This window comes from Rhinoderma darwinii, chromosome 4 (assembly GCF_050947455.1).
Source record: "Rhinoderma darwinii isolate aRhiDar2 chromosome 4, aRhiDar2.hap1, whole genome shotgun sequence".
In the NCBI taxonomy this organism is placed as follows: Eukaryota; Metazoa; Chordata; class Amphibia; order Anura; family Rhinodermatidae; genus Rhinoderma; species Rhinoderma darwinii.
The window spans coordinates 124,263,933-124,288,546 of NC_134690.1; the positions used below are offsets into that span (position 1 = coordinate 124,263,933).

General features: G+C 42.6%; 1 protein-coding gene and 1 long non-coding RNA gene across 2 annotated transcripts in view; one reads left to right on the top strand and one right to left on the bottom strand.

The window, feature by feature from the left end:
- LOC142760462 (uncharacterized) overlaps positions 1–7,264 on the top strand; it is a 66,670-nt gene extending 59,406 nt beyond the window's left edge. The window contains exons 6-7 of the mRNA XM_075863653.1: positions 3,399–3,698; positions 6,310–7,264. Coding sequence (XP_075719768.1) covers positions 3,399–3,698; positions 6,310–6,705 — 696 coding nt within the window. The 3' untranslated portion in view covers positions 6,706–7,264. The remainder of the gene's footprint in view (positions 1–3,398; positions 3,699–6,309) is intronic.
- Positions 7,265–14,380: 7,116 nt separating this feature from the next.
- On the bottom strand, positions 14,381–21,646 carry LOC142760840 (uncharacterized). Its single transcript, XR_012883422.1, has 3 exons — positions 21,461–21,646; positions 16,178–16,336; positions 14,381–14,595 (listed from the first exon to the last, which is right to left on the bottom strand). It is a non-coding gene; the product is annotated as an uncharacterized LOC142760840 (long non-coding RNA).
- Positions 21,647–24,614: the final 2,968 nt, after the last annotated feature.

Here is a 24,614-nt window from a genome sequence, read left to right on the forward strand (position 1 = left end):
TAACATAAAGTCCAATGTGTCACGAGAAAACAATCTCAGAATCGCTTGGATAGGTAAAAGCATTCCGGAGTTATTACCACATAAAGTGACACATGTCAGATTTGAAAAAATAGGCTGTGTCCTTAAGGCCAAAACATGCTCAGTCCTTAAGGGGTTAAGAGAACTCCAGCTTTTTATTTTGGTCTCTCCATAAGGCCAGGATCACACACACACACACACACACACACACACACACACACACACACACACACACACACACACACACACACACACACACACAGTATTGATACAGTATTTTTGGCAGTCTTTGGCTCAGTTTTTTTTTTTAGCTTAAAGTGGATCCAAAAGGAAGGAAGAGTATAAAGAAAAGGCCGATGCATCTTTTTCTTTTGTGTCCACTCCTGTGTTTGGCTGAAAAAAACAGAGCCAAAATCTGCCACAAAAACTGGGGTGGTTTCATACTGTTTTGTGGCAGTTTTTCATTCAGGTCTTTTTAGCCAAAGCCAGAAGTGGATTCAAAAGTAATGAGAAATATAAAGAAAGAACTTATACTTCTCCTTTCTGCTGGATCCACTTCTGGCTCTGTTTTTTTTAAACTTCCACAAAATGTTCCCAAAAAGTGCTGTGTCTGAAGCCACCCTAAGGGTATGACCAGACGTAGGCGGAATTGCTCTGGAATTCCGCTGCGGACAGTCCGCAGCGGAAATCCGCAGCGTACACGTTTCTCCATTGCCTTCCACAGCTTTGTGGTTTGGTTTGTTTACACGTTGTGGACAATTCCGCTGCGGAGCATAGGCTGCGGTGCGGAATTTGGTGTCCGCAGCATACAATGGTTGTTGTGGACGTGTGGCGGACTTGTTGCGGACTCATTGCGGAATTTCTCCATTGACTTCAATGGAGAGTCAAAATTCCGCAATGAAGTCCGCAGATGTTATGTAGATGTTATGTGTGCTGCGGAGCGTATTGGTTTTACTGACATTTCTTCATTCTGGCTGGACCTATGTATTTCTAGGTCTATAGCCAGACTGAGGAAGTCAATGGGGCTCCCGTAATTACAGGTGACTACGTGTGTGCACCCATAATTACGGGTGACTACGTGTGTTCACCCTTAATTACGGGAGTGTTGCTAGGCGACGTTAGTAAATAGTCACTGTCCAGGGTGCTGAAAGAGTTAAGCGATCGGCAGTAACTGTTTCTGCACCCTGGACAGTGACTTCCGATCACAATATACATCAACCTGTAAAAAAAATAGAAGTTCATACTTACACAGAACTCCCTGATTCTTCCTCCAGTCCGGCCTCCCAGGATGACGTTTCAGTCCAAGTGATGGCTGCAGCCAATCACAGGCCAATCACAGGCTACAGCGGTCACATGGACTGCTGCGTCATCCAGGGAGGTCGAGCTGGATGGCGAAAGAAGGACGCGTCACCAAGACAACGGCCGGATAAGTATGAAGTTCTTTTACTTTCACTAGGGAAAGTGCTGTCCCTTCTCTCTATCCTGCACTGATAGAGAGAAGGGAAGCCCTCTTCCCCTCAATACGCAACGGCTAGTCCGCATCAATTTAATGTCCATTTTAGGCAAAGCCGCAACTGAATCTGCAACGCAGATTCTGTGCGGCATTGATGCGGACAGTGGCAGAAGAACTCCGCCACGTCTGGGCATACCCTAAGTGTAGCTACATATTAACTATTTACACTCACATTTACTTATTCTTCTAGTTCTTTGCTGTAAAAAATGATTGAATGCGAAATTGTACCATGTTCCATCAGATGCCATATTACAGAGATTTTCTCATGCATTGCTTCCGGGGGAGAATACCTCTGTATCATGGTGCCATAGGGAGGCACCATGTGGTGGTACATGGAGTGCTTACGGTACCATAGTACAGAACTGTTTGGACGCCATGAGCCGGGCTCTACACACAGACTTTTGTTGCTTCAAAAGTTCAACTTCTGCTTCAACTGTATGATTTGAGCACATCATTTTTTTTTAACCCATATCTTTCTTTAGATCTATTGATCTTGATCTTTGATCTATTTGTCACATGAAAATTTCAGGAAAGTTGCATGTACATGCAACACAATGTATTCAATGGACTGAAATTTCATGCAAGAATTGCTATCACAGCTGTCACACTACATAAGGCATATGTAGCGTTACATTTTATTGGCTGACCCATGCACACGACCGTATTTTCATCTATCCCGAAATACTGCCCGTAAATACAAATCCGTATTTTATCCGTATATACTGAAGGGTGTCCGTAAATACGGTCTGTAATGCATTTGTATTCCGTCCGTATATACGGATCCGTAAAAACAGAGGGAGGATGCAAATGATGTCACCAGATACGGATGTAGATACGGATGGTATAAGGCCCCATGCACACGACTGTGCCCGCAATTGCGGGCACGGCCGGCCGCTGACTGACAGCTGCATTTTCGGGCCGTGTTGTATGGGAGCACGGCCCGCAAAATGCGAAAGAACGGACATGTTCCATAATTCCCGGAACATTTCCACGGCACTGACACCCTTCCGTAGTGCTACGGAAAGGTGTCCGTGTTCAATGAAAGTGAATGGCTCCGTTTTTGCGGACCGCAATTGCGGTCCGCAAAAACTGAGGTTTTTTGCTGTCGTGTGCATGGGGCCTTAGGATGCACATCCGTAGCCGTCCGTATTTACAGAAGCTCCCTTAGACTTCTATGGGAGAGGCCTTGCCGTAATTACTGAAAAGAATAGGACAGGTTCTATATTTTTTTCAGCACTGACACCCATCAGTAAAAATACTGAAAGGTGTCCATGGCCAATGGAAATGAATGGGTCTGTAATTACTGTCAGTAATTACTGTCCGTAATTACTGATGAAAAATACTGTCGTGTGCATGGGGCCTAAGCAGGTTCATTTATTGGAGGACCTGTATTCCACAATGGACAGAGAATGGATGACAAATGGAAACATTATAAATCACATGTTTGATCCATCTTTAGCTGTCAGTAAACGTAAAAAAATTAGAACCTTATCGGTGAGCACATACCCTAGAGATATTGATTTCTACCATAATAGAAGAGTGGGGCCTACTGATTCCAACACCCCTTGTGCTCAGTGGTCTGCACCTCCACATGGACAGCACTGATATATATGTGAAAATAATGTTACCTTGAGAAAATGGAGTCAACATTAACCTCCAAATCAATTTTATGTCTGCAGTCACACAGGGTCAGCATCCTGACCTTCACCAAACCTAAGAACTGAGCTGAAGTTGCATCATTTCTCTCACATTTTTCACTGTGGTCATCTGGACAGTGCATGTCCACATATCCAATGTACAAGCCATGAATGAGCTAACGCTTAATAATTAGACTGAGAAAAATCTATTCTATTTAAATGTCTTACAGATACCTTCACTTATATCCAAGGCATGTGATGAACTGCACGCAGAGGTAAAAATGCTGGAAAAGAAGTTACAAGAAACTCAAAGGAGACTTACTGAGAAAGATCAGACTAAAGATAATGAGGTTGCAAACCTAAAAAAAATCGTTTCTGAGCTGGAACTTAGATTGAAAAGAGAACAAGACCACAACATCTCTGTTTTGGAAGAAATGAGAAAAGACATTGACACAAAAGCTGAGAAACTGAAAGAGCTGAACTTAAACTATACAGAGCTAAGACACCATCTGGATCAGGCCAGGCGAGAGGTAAAGTGTTAATATCTTTGCTCATAACCACATTCTCCATGGTAGGCCCCTTAGTTTTCATGGTTCATGTATATGTGATTTAATATCGATCTGATCTATTTGACAGATGTATGCATTTCGTGGGTCAGATGAAGTGGTATTTATGAGTGCAAATTTTAGATGTGCATTTTGCCCATTAGTTTAACCACTTCCTGATCAAAGGCTTTACCCCCCCCCCCCCACCCCTTCCTGACTAGGCCCATTTTCAAGTTTTAGCCATGTGACCATTTTTAAAGCAAATTGTTCTTCTATTACTCTTCCAACCTACATGTATTTGGTCTTGTTTTTCTCAGAACATGTTGGGCTTCCATATTGTGTAAAAAAAGAATAGATATATTTAATTTTATTTAAAAAAAAGTAAAACAAAATCAGTTTAAATTAAAAAAAAAAAAAGTTTATGTCATGTTTTTTTTACATCTGGTGCATGCCACTGGGTAAAAATACCTGAATACATATTTGGCAACTTTTGCCGACTTCAATGATACCAAATATGTGTGCATTTCTTACACGCTAGCCGCAAGCTGGAGCTTACAATGAATAGTGCGCAAATTGGCTTTTGAAGAGCAAATGTTTGCAAAGCTGATTCCAAATCGATCTTATTGCATGCGACCTGTGTCGCTGCCGAAGTCGCCATGTAGCCCCAGTCTAAAACTGAACAATACATCAAATACATGTGATACAAAAGATATAGATAAAGAGATAGGTAGATAGAAATAATAATAATAATAATAATAATAATAATAATAATCTTTATTTGTATAACAAACAAAAAAAATTGCAATTTAGATCTATAAAGATATTATATTCGTCTATCTATCTATCTATCTATCTATCTATCTATCTATCTATCTATCTATCTATCTATCTATCTATCTATCTATCTATCTATCTATCTATCTATCTATCTATCGCATATCTATCTGTCTGTCTGGTCACAGGTCCCATGGCCAAAAATCGCTTTGTCCGGTAGCCTACATCGCAAGTAAAATTACGACGACCACATTCACTTTCATTACTTGCCATGCAGATAGATAAATAGATAGATAGATAGATAGATAGATAGATAGATAGATAGATAGATAGATAGATAGATAGATAGATAGATAGATAGATAGATAGATAGATTTTAGTAACTCACAGAGACGGACACCAACATCGCCTGAAATAACACTGCCGGGGATATTAATTAACCTTTCTGCGCCAGATTTCTGGTGTAAAAAAGCCGCAAATGATCCAAAAGTCGCAAAAATTGCAACTTTTGATCTATTTCCACCGCTCTCTACACTTTTTAAAAAAAATGTAAGGAGCTTAGCAATTTCATATTTACTATAGTTTTTGGCAGAAACTGGCATAATTTATAGCGGAAATTTATATCAGTTTATGGCTGCTGTAGATTTCATTCAGTGTTACCTCTTAATAACTTTGTCACATCTTTCTCTTGCTTGCTTCCTATTACGCCTGGCGTATGAAATGCCAGTTCTAATAAATCTCCCCCATTGACTATAATAAGTTCATCAGATTAACGACATTTCACTGTACATAATAGCACTGCATGTTGCACTATTTTATCTGGGATATTTGGCAGGATCTGCTACGGAGCCTTCAACGCAGATGTGAATACAGCCTAACACAGTTTGCGTAATATTGCTGAATTTTAATTACCAATATTACTCATGTTAGTTTACTGCCCCAAAAAAAGTAATAAATGGTTGCACCTACTTTAGCAGCAATTGTTTTCAATAGTAACATCAATCAATTCATCGATTACATCTGCAAAATAAAGATCACCAAGATGTTTGGGATAATGTTCTATGGACTTATGAGTGAAGTGGAAGGTCCAATTATGTCTGGTGTAAAGTGAACAAAGTATTGCTCATGGTAGCGTGAAGGTTTGAGGATGCCTCAGCACCTAGAAAACGTGCAGATACTGTATAGAGGGAATTAACATTTTTGTGGTGCATTGAAGAATTCATAAGGAGAATATCCTGTCATCGTATCTCAAATTATTCGACTTATCTCAAATTATTGGAAGCATTTGGTTGCAACTAATGCTGCTAAGGTCTCTTGCACACGACTGTTGTGCCACTCGGGCTGTTTTTGACGGCATCCGAGTGGCACCTGATAGTCTTCACGGACCCATTCACTTTAGCGGGTGAATCGGGTCCGTGAAAAATGGTACGAGTCTCCGATCCGAGGAAAGATAAAACATGTCCTAAATTTCCTCGGATCACTGACGGGAATCGGATGGCGCACTCGGTCGTGTGCATAAGGCGTAAAGGTGGTGCAACCATTTTTAGGGGGCAGTTACTTTTTAACATGGTATGGTGATGAGTGCTTGATAATTGTTTTCTTAAAATAAATTATAGTTTGTAAATTTTCGATAAATTGTAACCAGACTGTTCCAACTTCCTGGTTCAAATGGCTATAGGACTATGGTGAAGGTTACCTCCGACTAACTTATATGCCTGGCTCTGTAGTCGTTACAAAACGAGAGTGATATCCATTTTTAGTATGTGTGTTCATTTTAAGAGCTGCTTATTCTGTGCTAAAGTAAATAGGTTTCTGTTTTTAGATTGAATTCCTTAAGGAAACTGTGCGCATGGAGTGTGAAGAACGCTATGAGCTCACCGAGGCCTTGACACAGGCTAAGCAACTGCTTGAAATAAAAAGAGTCAGTGGAAACTTCCCAGTATCACAAATTACTCCAGACAAGCCACCTCACATCAAGACTGGTACACAGAAGAAACCTCCTCTAACTTTACCAACCACTAATGGAACCAAGCGAATGAGCTTATCCGGAACATATGGATCTGCCGGTACCACCATCTTCAACAAGCTCAGACAGAGTAGTGGTAGTAGTTTACCTATGTTACCGTCACCACATCCTCCAAAAGAGAGGACATCTTCACTGACTGATACACGACATAAAATAACTGCAATTCTGAGGAGAAATTCTACTCAGCCTTAGCACAGACAAGAGTCACGTGAAGATTTACCTGAATAATTGTTTAAAATAATTGTTTTCTAAAATATATAGCAACATATGATCAACTGGATTCCAACAGATGCATAGCACGCAGGGACAACAGCGTTCATTACTTTCTGCTCTTCGACTCTAAAGAGTGCCCTAGTGAAAGAATCCGTAGAAAGTATACCTTATAAAAAAAATACGCACACATATATATATTTAACACAAGCACTGACTGTAATATACTATTCGGAATTGTTCCTGTGTCAATTCATTTGGAGGACTCTACTCGCCATCTACTGGTGACAAGCAGTAAGCACATTTTTAACAATGTAACTGCAGTCTCATCATACCGGTAGTGCCAGCTGTAAATATGTACAGAGTACTGTGAGAGACGCAGCTTTATGGTCTGCTAAGCTTTGGACTATATTTATTTATTGTTGCTTTAAAATGCTATTTGTATCATACGGTTTTAGATTATAGACAGATAATGATATGTAGGTGCCAGATCTCTTTTATAATTTGGATTGTTTGTGCACTGAAGTAAAATAATATTTTATTTGTATTGGTTTTTTTGACCCCTTTAATTTTCCCTGAATAAAATATTTTTTTTTTACAAAGTACTATTTACACAGCTACATTGTAGACATTCCAGTAGAATTAGCCAGGACTCGGGTTAATACCTATCTGTAGAAAGATCTGTTTCCTTTTTAGACCTCATCAGCAATGTCCTCTCCATCTCTCCCAATTTTTTTTTTTTTAGAAGAAATGAAACCGCAAATATATAAAATATAATGTATATTAATAACCCCCTATTTACATTTTATTTCTCATACCATACAGTGGTATATTAAAATATTGACCTGTTACACTCAGGTGCAGTGCAGAAGAAAACTAATGTGGGCCAAGGTGGTGCTGCTGGCTCATATTCCTAAAAGAGACAGAGTAATTTGAACAATGTTAATGTATGATACACTATATGGGCAAAAGCAATTATTGAGTTCAGGTCAGGGGCGTAACTAGGAAAGACTGGGCCCCATAGCAAACTTTTAACAGGGCCACCCCCTCTCCTGGGTGCTACACAACCCCCCCCCCCCTTGTAGATAGTGCCCCCTGTAGATTCTGCCACACAGTGCACCCTGTAGATAGCGCCATACAGCCCCCTGTAGATAGTGCTATACAGTCCCCTGTAGATAGCGCCATACAGCCCCCTATAGATAGCGCCATACAGCCCCCTGTACATAGCGCCATACAGCCTCCTGTAGATAGCGCCACACACAGCCCCCTGTAGATAGTGCCATACAGCCCCCTGTAGATAGCACCATACAGCCCCCCGTAGATAGTGCCATACAGACCCCCATAAATAGTGCCATACAGCCCCCTTCTAGATAGTGCCATACAGCCCCCTCCCTATATATAGCGCCATACAGCCCTCCTGTATATAGTGCCATACAGCCCCCTGTAGATAGTGCCATACAGACCCCCTATAGATAGCACCATACAGCCACCACCCTGTATAGAGCGCCATACAGCCTCCCTGTAGATAGCATCATACAGCCCCCTGTAGATAGCGCCATACTGCCCCCCTGTAGATAGTGCCGTACAGACCCTCCCTGTATATAGTGCAATACAGCCCCCTCCCTGTATATAGCGCCATACAGCCCCCTGTAGATAGCGCCATACAGCCCCACTGTAGATAGCGCCATACAGCCCCCATGTAGAAAGCGCCCTACAGCCCCCCATGTAGATGGCGCCATACAGCCCCGCCTGTAGATAGCGCCATACAGCCCCCTCCCTGTAGATAGTGCCATACAGCCCCCCTGTAGATAGTGCCATACAGCCCCTCTGTAGACAGTGCCATACAGCCAACCCCCTGTAGATAATGCCATATGGCCCCCTCCCTGTAGATAACGCTATAAAGCCCTCCCTGTAGGTAGTGCCATACAGCCACCCCCCTGTAGATAACGCCATACAGAAAACTTCCCTGTAGATAGCTCCATACAGCCCCCCCTGTAGAAAATGCCATACAGCCCCCTCCCTGTAGATAGTGCCATACAGCCCCCTCCCTGTAGATAGTGCCATACAGCCACCCCCTGTAGACAGTGCCATACAGCCAACCACCCTAGATAACCCCATACAGCCCCCTCCCTGTAGATAACGCTATACAGCCCCCTCCCTGTAGATAGTGCCATACAGCCACCCCCTGTAGATAACGCCATACAGCAAACTTCCCTGTAGATAGCGCCATACAGCCCCCTCCCTGTAGAAAATGCCATACAGCCCCCTCCCTGTAGATAGTGCCATACAGCCACCCCACCTGTAGATAACACCATACAGCAAACTTCCCTGTAGATAGCTCCATACAGCCCTCTCCCTGTAGATAGTGCCATACAGCCACACCCATTTAGACAGTGCCATACAGCCACCCCCTGTAGATAACGCCATACAGCCCCCTCCCTGTAGATAACGCTATACAGCCCCCTCCCTGTAGATAGTTCCATACAGCCACCCCCTGTAGATAACGCCATACAGCAAACTTCCCTGTAGATAGCTCCATACAGCCCCCCCTGTAGAAAACGCCATACAGCCCCCCTGTAGATAACGCTATACAGCCCCCTCTGTAGATAACGCCATACAGCAAACTTCCCTGTAGATAGCTCCATACAGCCCCCCCTGTAGAAAACGCCATACAGCCCCCCTGTAGATAACGCCATTAAGCCCCCTCCTGTACATAACGCCTTACAGCCACCCCCATGTAGATAATGCCATACAGTCCCCCTGTAGATAACGCCATACAGCCCCAACCCCCCCCAACAACAAAAAAAACAGACAAAAAAAACGGCATGTAGCATATGGGATGTCCCACAAAACACATGTATCCCCTATCCACAGGATGGGGTATACATGTGTGATAGCTGGGGGTAGGGGATACGTGTGTTTTGTGCAACAACCCCTTTAACGGCAGAGCTGGGACATACCTCCCTGCTCTGCCGTAGTGTTCAGTGGCATCGCTACCGCTGTAGCAACCATAGCGGCTGCTAGTGGAGCCTCCGGCCGTGGGGGGGGGGGCCGTGCCGGTGGGCCCCGTAGCAGCCGCTATGGCTGCTACAGCGGTAGTTACGCCACTGGTTTAGGTGTTTCAGTCAAACGTATTGCAAACAGGTGCATAAAATCAAGCACATATACAAACATTGGTAGTAGTAGTGTGGTATTTCAGTCACTTTTAATGTGGCACTGTCACAGGATGCCACCCTTGCCACAAGTCAGTTTGTGACATTCCTGATCGGCTAGATCTCCGCAGTTACCTGTGCTGTTATTGTGAAGTGGAAGCGTCCAGGAGTAATAGCTGAGATATGAAGCAGTAGACCATGCAAACTCACAGAGAGGTGCTGCTGAGTACTGAAGCGCATGGCAAGTAAAAATCGCCAATCAATCACTCCGTACAGAGTTCCAAAAGGTTTCTAGAATTGACATCAGCAGAAGAACTGTGCGTTGTAAGCTTAAAAAAATGGGTTTCCGTGGTCGAGCAGCTGCACACAAGCCTAGGATTACCATGTGCAATGCCAAGCGTTGGTTGGAGTTGTGTAAAGCACGCCGCCGGTGGACTCCATAACAGTGGAAACGTGTTCTCTGGAGTGATGACTCACCGCTCACTATCTGGTTGTTTGATGAACGAATCTGGGTCTGGCGGATGCCAGGAGAACTCTATCTATCAGAATGTATAGGACCTAGTGAAGGGTAATGTTAATGCCAAAGCATACAAACACATTTTAGACAATTGTGTGGTAACAAATGGGGAAGGCCCTTTCATGTGCAAAAAGTGAGGTGCATGAGACATTGTGTGACGAGTTTGATGTGGAGGAACTTCAACCCCATCGAACAACCTTGGGATGATTTGAAACGCAGCTTGGGAGGCAGACCTACTTGTCCAACATTAGTGACTGACGACACAAATGCTCTTTTGGCAGAATGGGCACAAATACCCCATAGACAAACTTCAACATTTTGTGGAAAGTCTTACCAAAATAGTGGAAGCTGTTTTAGCTACAAAAGGGGGCCCAACTACATTTCCCCCCCACTGTTTTGAAAATGGTTCCCAAACAAGTTCATATAGGTGTGATGGTCAGGTGTCTATGTACTTTTGGCCAGATTGTGTATTTTGGCAGCATTATATAGTAAGTTAAGGTCATTTCTCACAGGCCAATGATAGGGCAAACAAGCATTTATATGAACGCTCGTTCCCGAACATTTCCTTGTACAGGGCAACGATCAGCCGATGACCAGGTAAACACTCGTCCATCGGCTGATCGCATCTTTTATGCAGCACTAAATGTGATCGTTGTTGGCAGCGCATCACCCTGTGTAAACAGAGAGATGTGCTGCTGAAATGTTGGAAATGTATGGGGACGAACAATCGTAGTAATGATCACTCATACCCATACATAACCAATCATTGCTCCTTGTGAAAGGAGCAAACGAGCGCCGATCAACAAGCTGTCTCGTTGATAGGACCTTTAAGACAGTTGTTTGAATGATTTAATTTTTATCAGCACAGACCAAGAAACTGGTTAACTATGTAAGCAGAGGTATAACTAAAGTCCTGTGGGCCCTAGAGTAGATTCTTTACCTGTATCATCACCCCAATATTGTACTCAGTGGCGTAACTACCGCAGTAGCAGCAGTAGCGGCTGCTACAGGGCCCGGGGCTTGAGGGGGCCCGTGCCGCCAGCCGACACGCCCACCCAAATGCCCGGTGGCGGCACTGATTGGCTAGCGGCGCGATGACATCATCGCGCCGCTTCCATGCTGGGAAGGTGCTGATTGGCGGGGCAAGTCAATCTGCCCCGCCAATCAGCGTCATTGGAGGACGCTCGTTCAGCTCCTGCAGACATGCTCAGAAGAGAGCATGTCTGCATCGCCAGTGAACAGCGTGGGAACGGGATCATGTGAGTATGGCAATTTATTTATTTTTTTCTTCAAAAATGTGAATGCCATTATCTATAATGGGGTTGGGGGTCGTCTTTATGTGGGCTATTATATATAGGGGGGTCTATGTGGGGCAGTAGCTACAGGGGGGTCTATATGTGGAGGTGTGGGCCACTATATACAGGGGGCTCTATATGTGGGCCATTATATACAGGGGGCTCTATATGTGGGCCACTATATACAGGGGGGGTCTATATGTGGGGCACTAGCTACAGGGGAGGTCTGTATGTGGGGATGTGGGCCACTATCTACAGGGGGGGTCTATATGTGGGGCAGTATATGTGAGACACTATACAAGGGTGGGCTATATGTAGAGCACTATCTATAGGGGAGCTATTTTTTAGGGTACTTTCTATAGGGGTGGGCTATGTGTGGGACACTATATACAGGGGTGGGATACCTGTGGGGCACTAGCAACAGGGTGGCTATATGTAGTGCACAGTCTACAGGGGTGGGCTATATGTGGGACACTATATACAGGAGGAGCTATATGTGAGACACTATCTACAGAGGTGGACTATACGTGGAGCACTAACTATAGGGGAAGCTATATGTAGGGCAGCACGGTGGCTCAGTGGTTAGCGCTATTGCCTTGCAGCTCTGGAGTCCATATGTGGGCACTATCTACAGGGGGCACGGTGTGTGTGTGTGTGTGTGTGTGTGTGTGTGTGTGTGTGTGTGTGAGACAGTTATATTTAGATGTGTTGAGAATTTTAACTTTGTTTATAGGTGCAGAAATGTTTTAAAACTGAGAAGCTGAAGACATCTAAACGGAAAACTGCAGAAATGGGTCATGGCCGGGAGAAATCCATCATAGATGTCTGAACCGGAGGGAGAAGAAAAGAACTAGAATCTGAGATGTCACCGGTGAGTCACTTAATGTAAATGTTTATTCTGCCTCTAATCAGTATTGTAGTCACTGTATGATCTGCAGCGAGATGATGGTGGTATGATTTTTTTTTTGTGAAACCGCATCTCCCAGCATATCCTTACCATTGTTCCGGCCATGCTGGGAGCTGTAGTTTTACACCGTACAAACCTATACGCAGTGGCGTAACTACCGCTATAGCAGCCGTAGCGACTTCAAAGTCCCCCCTAAGTTCTCCATGACAAACCTCGGACTTCCGGGGTCTGTGTCGGCAGCTCCGTAGAAATGAATGGAGCGCCAGTCGCGCTTGTGCGCATGCGTGACCAGCGCTCCTTTCATTTTTATTGAACTGCGCAGACGCCAGAAGTCCGAGGTTAGTCATGGAGAACTTCGGGCGACTTTCGGTCCCCCGTTCTCCTTATCGCTGCCAGCGATCACACATGTATCCCCTATCCTGTGGATAGGGGATGCATGTCTTTTGTAGGACAAACTATAGGCCGTTTTTTTTTGGGGGGGGGCTTATATGGTGTTATCTACAGAGGGGGCTGTATGGTGTTATCTACAGGGGGTCTGTATGGCGTTATCTACAGGGGGCTGTGTATGGTGCTATCTATAGGGGGCTGTGTATGGTGCTATCTATAGGGGGGCGCTGTGTGGTGGAATCTATAGGGAGGCACTATCTACAAGGGGGGGGGTTGTGTGATACCCAGCAGAGGGGGGGCCCCAGTCAAAAGTTTGCTATGGGGCCCAGTCTTTCCTAGTTACGCCCCTGATTGTACTGCTGTACAAAGTTTAGTACCCAAAAGTCCCTCTTCCACCTATGAGTACAGCAGTAAATGAAACAATGAGCTAATATATAGGAGTAGCATACAAGTGTGCTGGAATATCATGTTTGCCCAGTTATGTGGTAACACTAGACAGAGTTATTTCACGATACAAATGAAAGAGCTATTTCACGATACAAAGCTCCCTCTGCTCCTACGCTCTGAACTAATTCTGAAGCAGGGAGCTGATGGTTCCCTGCTTCAGAATTGCGGAAAGAAAGGCTGCCTGCAAGCAGCCAAGCCCAATTTCCCAACTACCAATTGATAGTAAAAATAAAAAATATATATAATATAATAACCTTTATTAGGCTACGTATAGCCAGACAGACCACATAGATTTAGATTTAAAATTATCACTACCTAAAAACCAGACTTAGATGTGAGTTACCTGTGTGTTTATAGGCATAAATGGTAATTGACTTAGGAGTAATGTGCAGTTCCCTAGCCAGTTATATTGTTAAACTAGCTAACAGTAAATAGTAAGTCCGGTCAGCGGTAGGAGTTAAAATCCTAACAGCCCCCCCCCCGACATGTTTCGCTACTATACAAACAATGCTAGTGTTCCCAATGCTAAAAAATTCCTATTCACAACCGACCCAACGCGTTTCAATACTCATCATCAGGGGTCTGTAGCTTGGTCACTCTGGCCGCTGACATCTATGCGAGCATGCTTCCGTGGAGTACAGCAGAATACCTGCTGCTGAACTAAATATCGCTGGCATCCCTGGCCAGAGTGACCAAGCTACAGACCCCTGATGATGAGTATTGAAACGCGTTGGGTCGGTTGTGAATAGGAATTTTTTAGCATTGGGAACACTAGCATTGTTTGTATACCTCAACACTAGGAGCTTCCGGTGCGGTTATCACGGACTCTAGTGTGAATTAGGGTCAAGACTATTGTTATGCCCATTTTTCAAATGCTGATTCCGTATTGATATTCTTGTTGAACACTGAGCTATAGTAGGTTCACAATTGAATTAGAACTCAGAGTTTATTATTTAATACGTTTTTATACACACGGTGGGGCTTTTTCACAGTGGGGAAGGTATGATACATCCACTGTTCTCAAGGTCGATATAAACCTCTGTGTTGTTCTTCTCTGTAAAGTTTTTAAAATTATATTCAGCTGTTTTAGTCCCATTCACTTCTAGAAAAGCTGGTTGACAACCTCTGTAGCAACCGGTGGTGGGTCCTGCTGTCCAGGAATGGATCCTAAAGCAAGGGAAAGTATAAAGAAAATTTTCAGGCCTTATTTACACAGTGCAGATTTGATGCAGATTTTTCATGCATTTTTTTTAAGCCAAGACCAACATTGGATCCAGGAGAGGAGACACTTTAAGGCTGGGTTCCCATAGTGCAGATTTGCTGCAGAATTACAAATGTTTTTTAAGTCAAAACCAGTAACGGAACCGAAATAGAAGAAATATATAAAGAAAGGTCTTATAGGTCTCCTCTCCTCTCAATTCTGGTTTTTGGCTTACAAAATGAAGGCAAAATCTTCAGCAGATCTGCATTGTAGGAACCCAGCCTAAGGCCTTCCTTTATATATTTCTTCTGTTTAGGTTCTGTTCCTAGTTTTGGCTTAAAAAAAAAAAAGAGTCAGAGTCAGAATCTGAATAAAATCTACACAGTGTGAACAAGGCCTTAGGCCTGATGCACACGGCCGTGCCCGTAATTACAGCCCGGGATTGCGGACACGGCCGGCCGCCGACCTCCGGACCCACAGCCCGCATTTTCGGCACGGTCCCCCATACAAAGTTTGGGAGCACGGCCCGTAAAAAGCAAAAGCTAGGACATGTCCTATCTTTTGCGGTACACTTCTACGGCACGGACTCCTATCCATAGCGATACGGAAAGGTGTCCGCGGCAAATAGAAGCAAATCGGTTCGTAATTGCGGACCGTAATTATGGAGAATTTTTATGGTCGTGTGCATGAGGCCTTAAAGAGGCTCTGTCACCAGATTATAAGTGCCCTATCTCCTACATAATGTGATCGGCGCTGGAATGTAGTTGACAACAGTGCTTTTTATTTTGAAAAACTATCATTTTCAAGTTATGAGCAATTTTAGATTTATGCTAATTAGTTTTTAATACACAACTGGGCATGTTTTTACCAAGTGGGCGTTGTGAAGAGAAGTGTATGACACTGACCAGTGTCATAAACTTCTCATTGTTCCAGCCCATTGTTACAGTGTGATTGTGCAGTGAAAGAAGCTGGGCTGGAACAATGAGAAGTGTATGACGCTGGTTGGTCACTGATTGGTCAGCGTCATACACTCCTCTGTACAACTGAAAAAACAATAGATGCTGAGAAACGAAGAGGTAGTGAAAAATACAAAAATACTTTATTGACATGAGATAATTAATACAATAATAATAAAGAATCCATAGACCAACAGTTAAAACAAGGAAACTCAACTGGGAATAACCCAAATATGCACAAATAAGATATGTGTGGGTCCCCCACTGAAGTAGTAAGTATAGCTAGTACAAGTGACTATAATTGACTATAATGTAAGTTTGTAAATGATAGTACCCAATAGATGTCAATGGTCAACAAGAATCAACAATTGAAACATGTGCAGGTATGGCCCAATGGCACAATGTAAAACATAATATAGACACAAATAATGACTAGCAGATTCAAACAGTAGATAATGTTTGGTCAGTGTACAGACAAGGTACTGGGCCACATACATAAACTATGCATGTAAAATGATTAAATATGCATAGAAGAAATGAGAGAGATATGTTTAGAAAAATAAATGGAACATAGTATGAAATTCTAACATACCCATGGTGAAAAACGGGAAGAGCAACAGTTGAGATCCACCCCAACGCGCGTTTCGGCGCAACTGCCTTCGTCTGGGGGTCATTATACATTTCTCTTGTACTTTCTATATCAATTCCTGACGGTTTTTAAGATCTCAGCTTGCAGTCATTCAATAGGAACCTTCATAGGGGAAGATTAAACAAGTGTGAATGCAGCATCCGAAACTGATTGTTACCAACTTCAAAGGCTTAGGTTCTGTTCACATTTATGTTAGTGTATTTTCCATTGTTTTTGGACTGAAGGAAAAGCGTAGCATGCGATAAGGGATCTGTCATATCCATTATGGCTCCTATAAAAAAAAAACAGAACTTATGACACCAGTTTAAACCTAATTTTATTTTATTGACCTCTTTGATAAAAGAAAACGGATCATAACAAATCCTTTAAATAGCAAACCCTGATTTAAAAAAAACCCTGATCATGACGGCACTGATGTAAAACAATGCCACTTGGCGTCAGTTTGAGTTCCATAGAAATGAAAAGGATCCATCATCTGATTTGTCATGATTAGTATTTTCCGAAAAAACAAACTGACAAAAAAGTGCGAACGTAGCCTTAGCTGATCACCAGCGATCTGTCTGCTGAAACCCTCGGTGATCAGCTGTTATCACCTGTCAGCTGCGATATGGGGCAAATGCAGTATTACATGGCAACCATTACATTTCTGCACTGACGTACTCTGCAGTTGCTTCCTGTTCTGGTTGGGGGGGGGGGGGGATCCCGAGTGGGGGACTGCCCTCTATGATGTCTGGATAGAGGTTGTCCAGATGAGATAGCCCTTTTAATAAAAGGTGTATTTTTTTCTTTCTATATTCCTATATACTGTATATGAAGAGGATTTCACATACACAAGGTTTGTGAGGAGGTAAAAGGAGTAAAGACATGACACTTCCTGAATATCTAGTACTGCTGCCTGTCAGTAATGTGACGGTGTTATATATATATATATATATATATATATATATATATATATAGAAGAAGAAAATTTGCAGCACTCCAACATGAAAAAAAGTGGTGGTTTATTCAATCCAAAACAACAGCAACGTTTCAATCCTACAATAGGATCTTTGTCAATACCATTTTGGAGTACATACAATTTGTTGATCCCTTTTTATCAAATTTTTTTTTAAGGCAGGATGAACAGAAAACAGCATTTCTTGCATTGTTTTTTACAGCATTTGCCGAGCAGGTTAAATAACCTAATAGCTTTACAGTTGGGGTCGTTACGGACGCAGCGATACCAAATATCTGTAACTTTTTCATAATAAAGCATTTTGTAAAGGAAAAAAGTGGGTTTTTCATTTTTTTTCCTTGGGATTTTTATTTATTTATTATAAACTTTGTTAAAAAAAAATTTTAATCCCACTAGGGGACTTTACTATGCGATTTCTTTTGATCGCTTTCATAATACACTGCAATACTTCTGTATTTCAGTGTATTATTGCCTGTCAGTGTAAAACTGACAGGCACCTGTTATGGATCATGCACATAACAGTGTGCACTGGCCAGGTCCCGTCAGCGATCCGTGGAAAGATAGGATATGCCCGAGAATCAGAGAGCCGATTTACCCACTAAGGCCTTATTCACACGAACGTGTTGGTTTTGCGTACATAAAAAACTCAGCATTTTTCTTGCATTTGAGTTCCGTGTGACATTCATGTACAGTGTGTGTCTGCATTTTCTTCATGTGTATTTCATCCGTATGTCACGCATTTTTTACGTCCGCAAAATAAACTGAAGGAGGTGATTTTTTTTTCCTCATCATTTCTTTAGCAACTGTTGCGTGAATCACACACAGCACACGTATGACGTCAGTGTGCTGTCCGTTTTTTTCACGCACCCATAAACTTCAATGGGTGTGTGATGCGCAAAAAACGCACAAGAAAAGGACAATCAGTGAGTTTCACGCAGGGGACACACGCTGCGTGAAAAACACTGAATGTCTGAATGGCCCCATTGAATTGCATAGGCCCGTGTGACGTCCATTGTTTTAACGCGCGTAACACAGATGTGAAATACGCTTGTGTAAATAAGGCCTAACGTGAATGGGTCCGTGAAAACTTTGGTGCCACTCGGATGCCGTTAAAAATGGCCCTAGTGGCAGAACGATCATGTGCAACTGGAATAAGGCCATGCCAGAGCATGGCCTAACTGGCATTAACTAGAGTCAGACCTGGGGGCCCCCATCTGCCATAGAGGCTACCGGCACCCTGCAATCGAATCGCGGGGTGCCGGTGAGTTAAGAGAGGGAGCCCCCTCACTCCAAAACAACTTAGATGTGGCACTCGCTATTAAGCGCCGCATCAAAATGGTTAAACAGGCGGATTTCGATCTGCCCACTTAAAGAGGCTCTGTCACCACATTATAAGTGCCCTATCTCCTACATAAGGAGATTGGCGCTGTAATGTAGGTGACAGCAGTGCTTTTTATTTAAAAAAACGATCTTTTTTCACAACGTTAGGAGCGATTTTGGTTTATGCTAATGAGCTTTCTTAATGTCCAAGTGGGCGTACTTTTACTTTCTACCAAGTGGGCGTTGTACAGAGGAGTGCATGACGCTGACCAATCGGCATCATGCACTCCTCTCCATTCATTTACACTGCACTAGCGATATAGATATATCGCTATGTGCAGCCTCATACACAAACCCTGACATTACTACAGTGTCCTGATAATGAATACACATGAAATCCAGCCTGGACGTCATGTGTACTCAGAATCCTGACACTCCTGACTCTTTTTTTGTGAGATTCCGGCAAGTGAAACCAAATCTCGCGAGATCACGGAGCTAAACGAGATTTGGTTTCACTTGCCGGAATCTCACAAAAAAAGAGTCAGAAGTGTCGGCTTTTGTCGGTGTTTTTGTATATGTCCCTGTGTTTTTATCGGTTCTGTTTGTGCATCAGGAACGTTCTGTTCCAGTTTAGGAGTTAGGGACTCGCAAGTCTGGGGATCCTTGTCGTGGATTGCGAGCTTGCGTCCTTTTGGCCAAAATGATTACCAATACCCCAGGTATTTTTCATTATTATGTATATTCGCTTCTCTTGGACACAGCCGGGTCTTTGATGCTGGGAGAGCATGGTGTGTTGTTGTTTGGCATAGCAAGCAGGGTAGCCCGCTCTATGAATTATCAAGGCGTCACAAATAGGCTTTTACCTGGCTATACACGTTGTGCCTCATGACGTACACACTATCCCTCCATGTTTCACTCACTTGCACCCCATTATCCATTTATTTCTATTGAGGCACTTCATTTATTACTGCCCCCTATATTTCACTTATAGTATTACACTTGCACACACACTATTCATTTATTATTTCTTACTACACATCCCATGCACCACACACCACACACCACTCCCCTCAAGACTAGTGGGAGTGGCTATTATTATTTAAAGCACCTGCTCGCCCTTTCATCAGCATTTCTGGCCTGGCTGTGTCCATTTGTAAGTATGGCCTTTGTCGGTGTTTTTGTATATGTCCCTGTGTTTTTATCGGTTCTGTCTGGTATGTTTTATGCAGTGTAAACAAATGATGGTTCTCCTATCTTTACAGATACAACAGAGAAATTGTACCTTAAGAAGAAGAAGAAAAATACATGGTACTGTATAGTGTAGAAATCATCAGCACGCTTAGAAGTGCAATGTTTAAATTGAGAGGTAATGTGCACATCTTGGCAAGTTTTAATTCTACAGGTACAACCCTGCTAGAATGGGTTAAAAAAAAAAAAAGAGTCCATTCAAGCAGCTGAAAAATATTTTATTTAAATCTTTCAGTTTCTCTCTCTCTTTATATATATAAAAGAGAAACTGAAGCATTTGAAACAAAATATTTTTCTGCCCCACACTTTCTAAACCCTATGTTTTCAAAAAAAACTATAGCAACGCGATTTGGCATATATATAGTGACATCTCTATTAACTATATTTCATCAGCCTTCTGAGTTTACCAGAATCATAAATGGGTCACTGGTTTCTTACTGCAAATGTGTTTTCATTTTATATTATTGTCAAAGTGGGGGTAATTCTTTTTTTTTTCCAGCTTTTGCAGGTCAGGACCAGGGTTGCGAATAAATCAGGTAATCCTTAATTTATGTTGCATCATGTGTCCTCTGTATACAGTAGAACACAATCCAACATCCAAGTGGCCAGAATTGGAAGAGAATTGGAATCTGAGAAGAAGAGAAGAAGAAATAATCTGTAATTAAACGGCTTGTATCACAGTCACCAACATCCCCTTTGTTAATCGAATCTAGCCCCTGGATCAGCTTATTGCCATGGGTCCGGCTCCAGGGACCCTCTGCTATCAGCTATTATGAGTATGAGAAACTGGCACTGGCCATACATTTCCCATAAGTGACTAATGATGTAATTCATGGATGGAGCAAAAACCATTCCTTCTTTTCAGATCTACGCTCTGGCTCTTAGAGAGGGCCTTGAGCCGGGGACCCCACTCTACCAAGTTCATATGCTCTATCTGGGCAAATGCGGTGAGGTTGTTGAGTTGAGCAACCCCTTTAAATTCTGTGATAAATAATAACAGTAATAGCAGCATTTTATTTTGGAGGGTCTTGCTAAAGGATCTTTACCCTTCCAATCTAAATGTATCCAAGTATTATCCCATCAGTACTGAGCAATAATCTGCACCAGTAATGCCTTTGTAGTGGAGACGTGAGTTTCTTCGTGCTGCAATGTACTGTACCTCACAAATTCCTTCTTTGACTTTGAAAATCCCAGTGATTTATGGCCGGAGACGTGGCAGTGGACAGTTGGGTTGTAGGGCAGTGTTAATCCCCACAGCAGCTGCCTGTTCTTACCTGGCGCTAATGTTCCACAGTAAGCAGTTTGTGTTTTCCCGACAACAGTGATTTGTCTTTGTGCTCCCTGTGTGTACAGTACATACAAAATACTCGCTGTGCACTGAACTCCTATTATAAAGTTGATGTCAGCATTGTGACAGGTATGTCAGATGTAAAGAAATACAGGCACACCTAAATCTCATATCATGTGAGGTATAAACCCTGCAGAGACAGAGCTCAAACATGAACTGAACTTCTCATTCTAGGGACAACTCCAGGAAAGTCAGTAATACATTCCTAAGAAGAATTGGGGTCAAAAGTACAGAAGAGCTTTTCATTTATGTTTACTGTAATAAAACATCAATGCATTGCCAGGTGCCATATAGACTGCATCATAATAATAATAATAATAATAATAAAAAATATATATCTTTGTCTCTGCCTCACCTATCCCTACATTTATATAAAATCAACGTGAAATAGCTGTAGTCCAAGGCTGGTTTATTCTCTTGAGAGTCTATGACAATACCACTTATGATCTAAATATAATGTTTGAGAACAACTGTGCAAGTAATGTCGCACGGCCCCCATAAGGTTTTAAAAAAATTGTATGTTGGTTTGGTATGGTTTATCTTCCCCCCTTCCCTCTTTTCTCCATTATTATTTTTATATTAGAATGGTACTTACCAATCTTGGTGTCCCCCGGGTAAGCTGTGCTGGTGGCACGAGCCAGTTCCAGATGTTTCTGTCTCCGGGCAGTTTTTATGTTGGTCCCAGCTGATTGGACCTAGGTCAGCTGTGCAATTGCATGAGCAGGTTATGGCAGATTCTATCTCCAGGAAGATTTCTGGACAAGGTCAGCTGATTGGACATTCAAAATCCCAAAGGCGGGAAAATTGGATATAAAAGAAGCAGTTTGTCGTGGTCAAGCAGCCAGTTTTGAACATTTGGACCGTCGCCCACCCTCCCTCCCTCACTAATGTCTTGAATTCCTTTACGTCACGATGTTTGTTAGAGGGGTTTGTTACCCAGCTAATGCTGGGCGGACTTGGTTTTTATTGGTCTAAATATTTATATTTTATTATTTATGGTTATTCTCTTCTAATTATTTTATCTTATGTTACCCTTAATAAACACTGTGGCCATTTTTATCCAAATAAACTGTTGTCTGTTTTATTTCAGTTGATACGTTTTAGTGGGGTTTGTGCTACCATGTATACAGGAAGCATTTTTCAATAAGACGCGAGGGATTGCAGTATGAAAATGGGAGGTCATAATCCTATACTGCGACTGGAAAAGAATCACAAGCTGGCTTGTCATTAGACTAACCAACTGTGGGGTGCGAGGACATGGATATCATAGAAAACCACCATGTAGGTTCTATGGAGAAAGGTAACACAGCTGAGGTTATCCCCTTGGGCTTCACTTCCTCTTGTCTCCTACAATGGATTCAGGTGGGGGCGTTCTCAACACGTGTTGGGGCATCCTGTTCTAGGATGCAGAGTTTTGGTAACATAAGCCAGTACCGGGAGTGCGCGATTTCCCCCTACGAACACGTCTGATGGTGAGATGTCTTACCTAACATCTATGACTGGTGAAAGCAAATGCCATTGTGCAGCTCCACCAGAACATGAAATAACAAGGATCACATATATATATATAAGGAAATTATTCAAAATATTGGAAAAATCTCCTTATGCAATATATTCATTTAAATTGTCATTGATTGTCGGATCATGGGCCCAATATATTAATATGATGTCAGAATTTCTACCCATGTATAACCAGCAGAAAGCTGCATGTACCAGACGTCTGCATTCATACACAGTATAAACCTGGACCTAGCCTAATACAAGATCACAAGATATTATAGCTGTGTATTAGCACCCTTTATAAATGCAGATCTTATTATTGTAGGTCCAACAATCAATCGCATGGGAAGAATGAAATCTGTCTTGTAAGTGAATAGGTTGTCCCTTAACACAATGCTTGTGACCCAGCTGCTGTTATCATAGGAAAATGCCACGGAGAGGGTGTGAAGAGTAATGCTATGCTGTCATAAGTTTATTTAGCTACTACTCCTGGATCCCTGCTAGCATCTTAATATCCCTAGGGGCACCAAGGGAGCAGATATCTTTGCTTGTAGTCTGGCATGCAATTTTGCGCCCCCTAAATAGCTTGGCCACATTTCCAAATTCCTTTGGCTACAGACGTTTGTATATAGAGCTAATATTTATTGTATATAAATCAAGAAGACACCAGTAAAGTACAGTACTCCAAATACAACATATTATCCTCATCAAAAGACACCATAGACCGCAGCACTCGGCACTGGTATGTCTGGTGTTTTTGCTACAATATAATAAGCTCTTCGGTGTATTCCATGCTGTCTATGTTTACAGGTATCTGGACCATACCTGAGGGACTACTTTGCACTGTATTTCTGAATTTTAGATTGTGCTACTGATTTCTACTGCCTCTCAAGACATAAAGTGACACCACACAGATACTGATCTAATAAATAATAAGGCGGCAAACAAATATATAATGCACAGTGTGCAAAACTCAATACCATACAATGCCCAAAGAACAGTGCCATAGAGTTACTACCATTCAGTGCCCAAATAATACTGACATACAGTGCATTAATACCAGGTATCTTTGGGGGTTTAGGGTGATGAAGGAGATTATATCGATATCCACTATCCATGTTGGTCTAAGATGGGTATGGGTGGAGGTCTAAGGTAGATAAGTGGTTAACAATTAATATTGTATGATAATATAATTACATTATTTAACATGGTCGAGGGGTTAATGGTGGCAGGAAACTGTAGCTATAATTTTTTAAATTTATTTTAAATAGGTTCAGAATTCTTCTAGATGTCAGAGCTCCTTTTACTGCGTTAATAGGACATTCCCTCCCTGGCAATACATCAATTATTATTCTACCGACATACAACATACATGTGGACCTCATCAGGACAGACACCATTAAATGGGGTGGTGACGGGTACTTTAATACCCAGGCCACCAAGAAGAAGATCCAGGGCATATATCCACTAACGTCTTAGGCTGGGTTCACACGAGCATGTTACGTCCGTAATGGACGGAACGTATTTCGGCCGGAAGACCCGGACCGAACACACTGCAGGGAGCCGGGCTCCTAGCATCACAGTTATGTACGATGCTAGGAGTCCCTGCCTCTCCTTGGAACTACTGTCCCATACTGAAAACATGATTACAGTACAGGACAGTTGTCCCGCAGCGAGGCAGGGACTCCTAGCATCGTACATAACTATGATGCTAGGAGCCCGACTCCCTGCAGTGTGTTCGATCCGTGACTTGCGGCCGAAATACGTTCCGTCCATTACGGATGTAACATGCTTGTGTGAACCCAGCCTTACAGAGTATGAAGCATGGAGACTTAGGCTGAGTTCACACAGAGTTTTTTGCAGGAGAAAAATTCTGCCTCAAAATTCAGTTTGGAACTTTGAGGGAGATTTTTATCTGCCTGCACGAGGTTTGGCGTGATTTTTGCTGCATTTTTCACTCGCGCACATTGAGTGCCACGGGCAAAAACGCAGTGAAATATGCTTTCTCT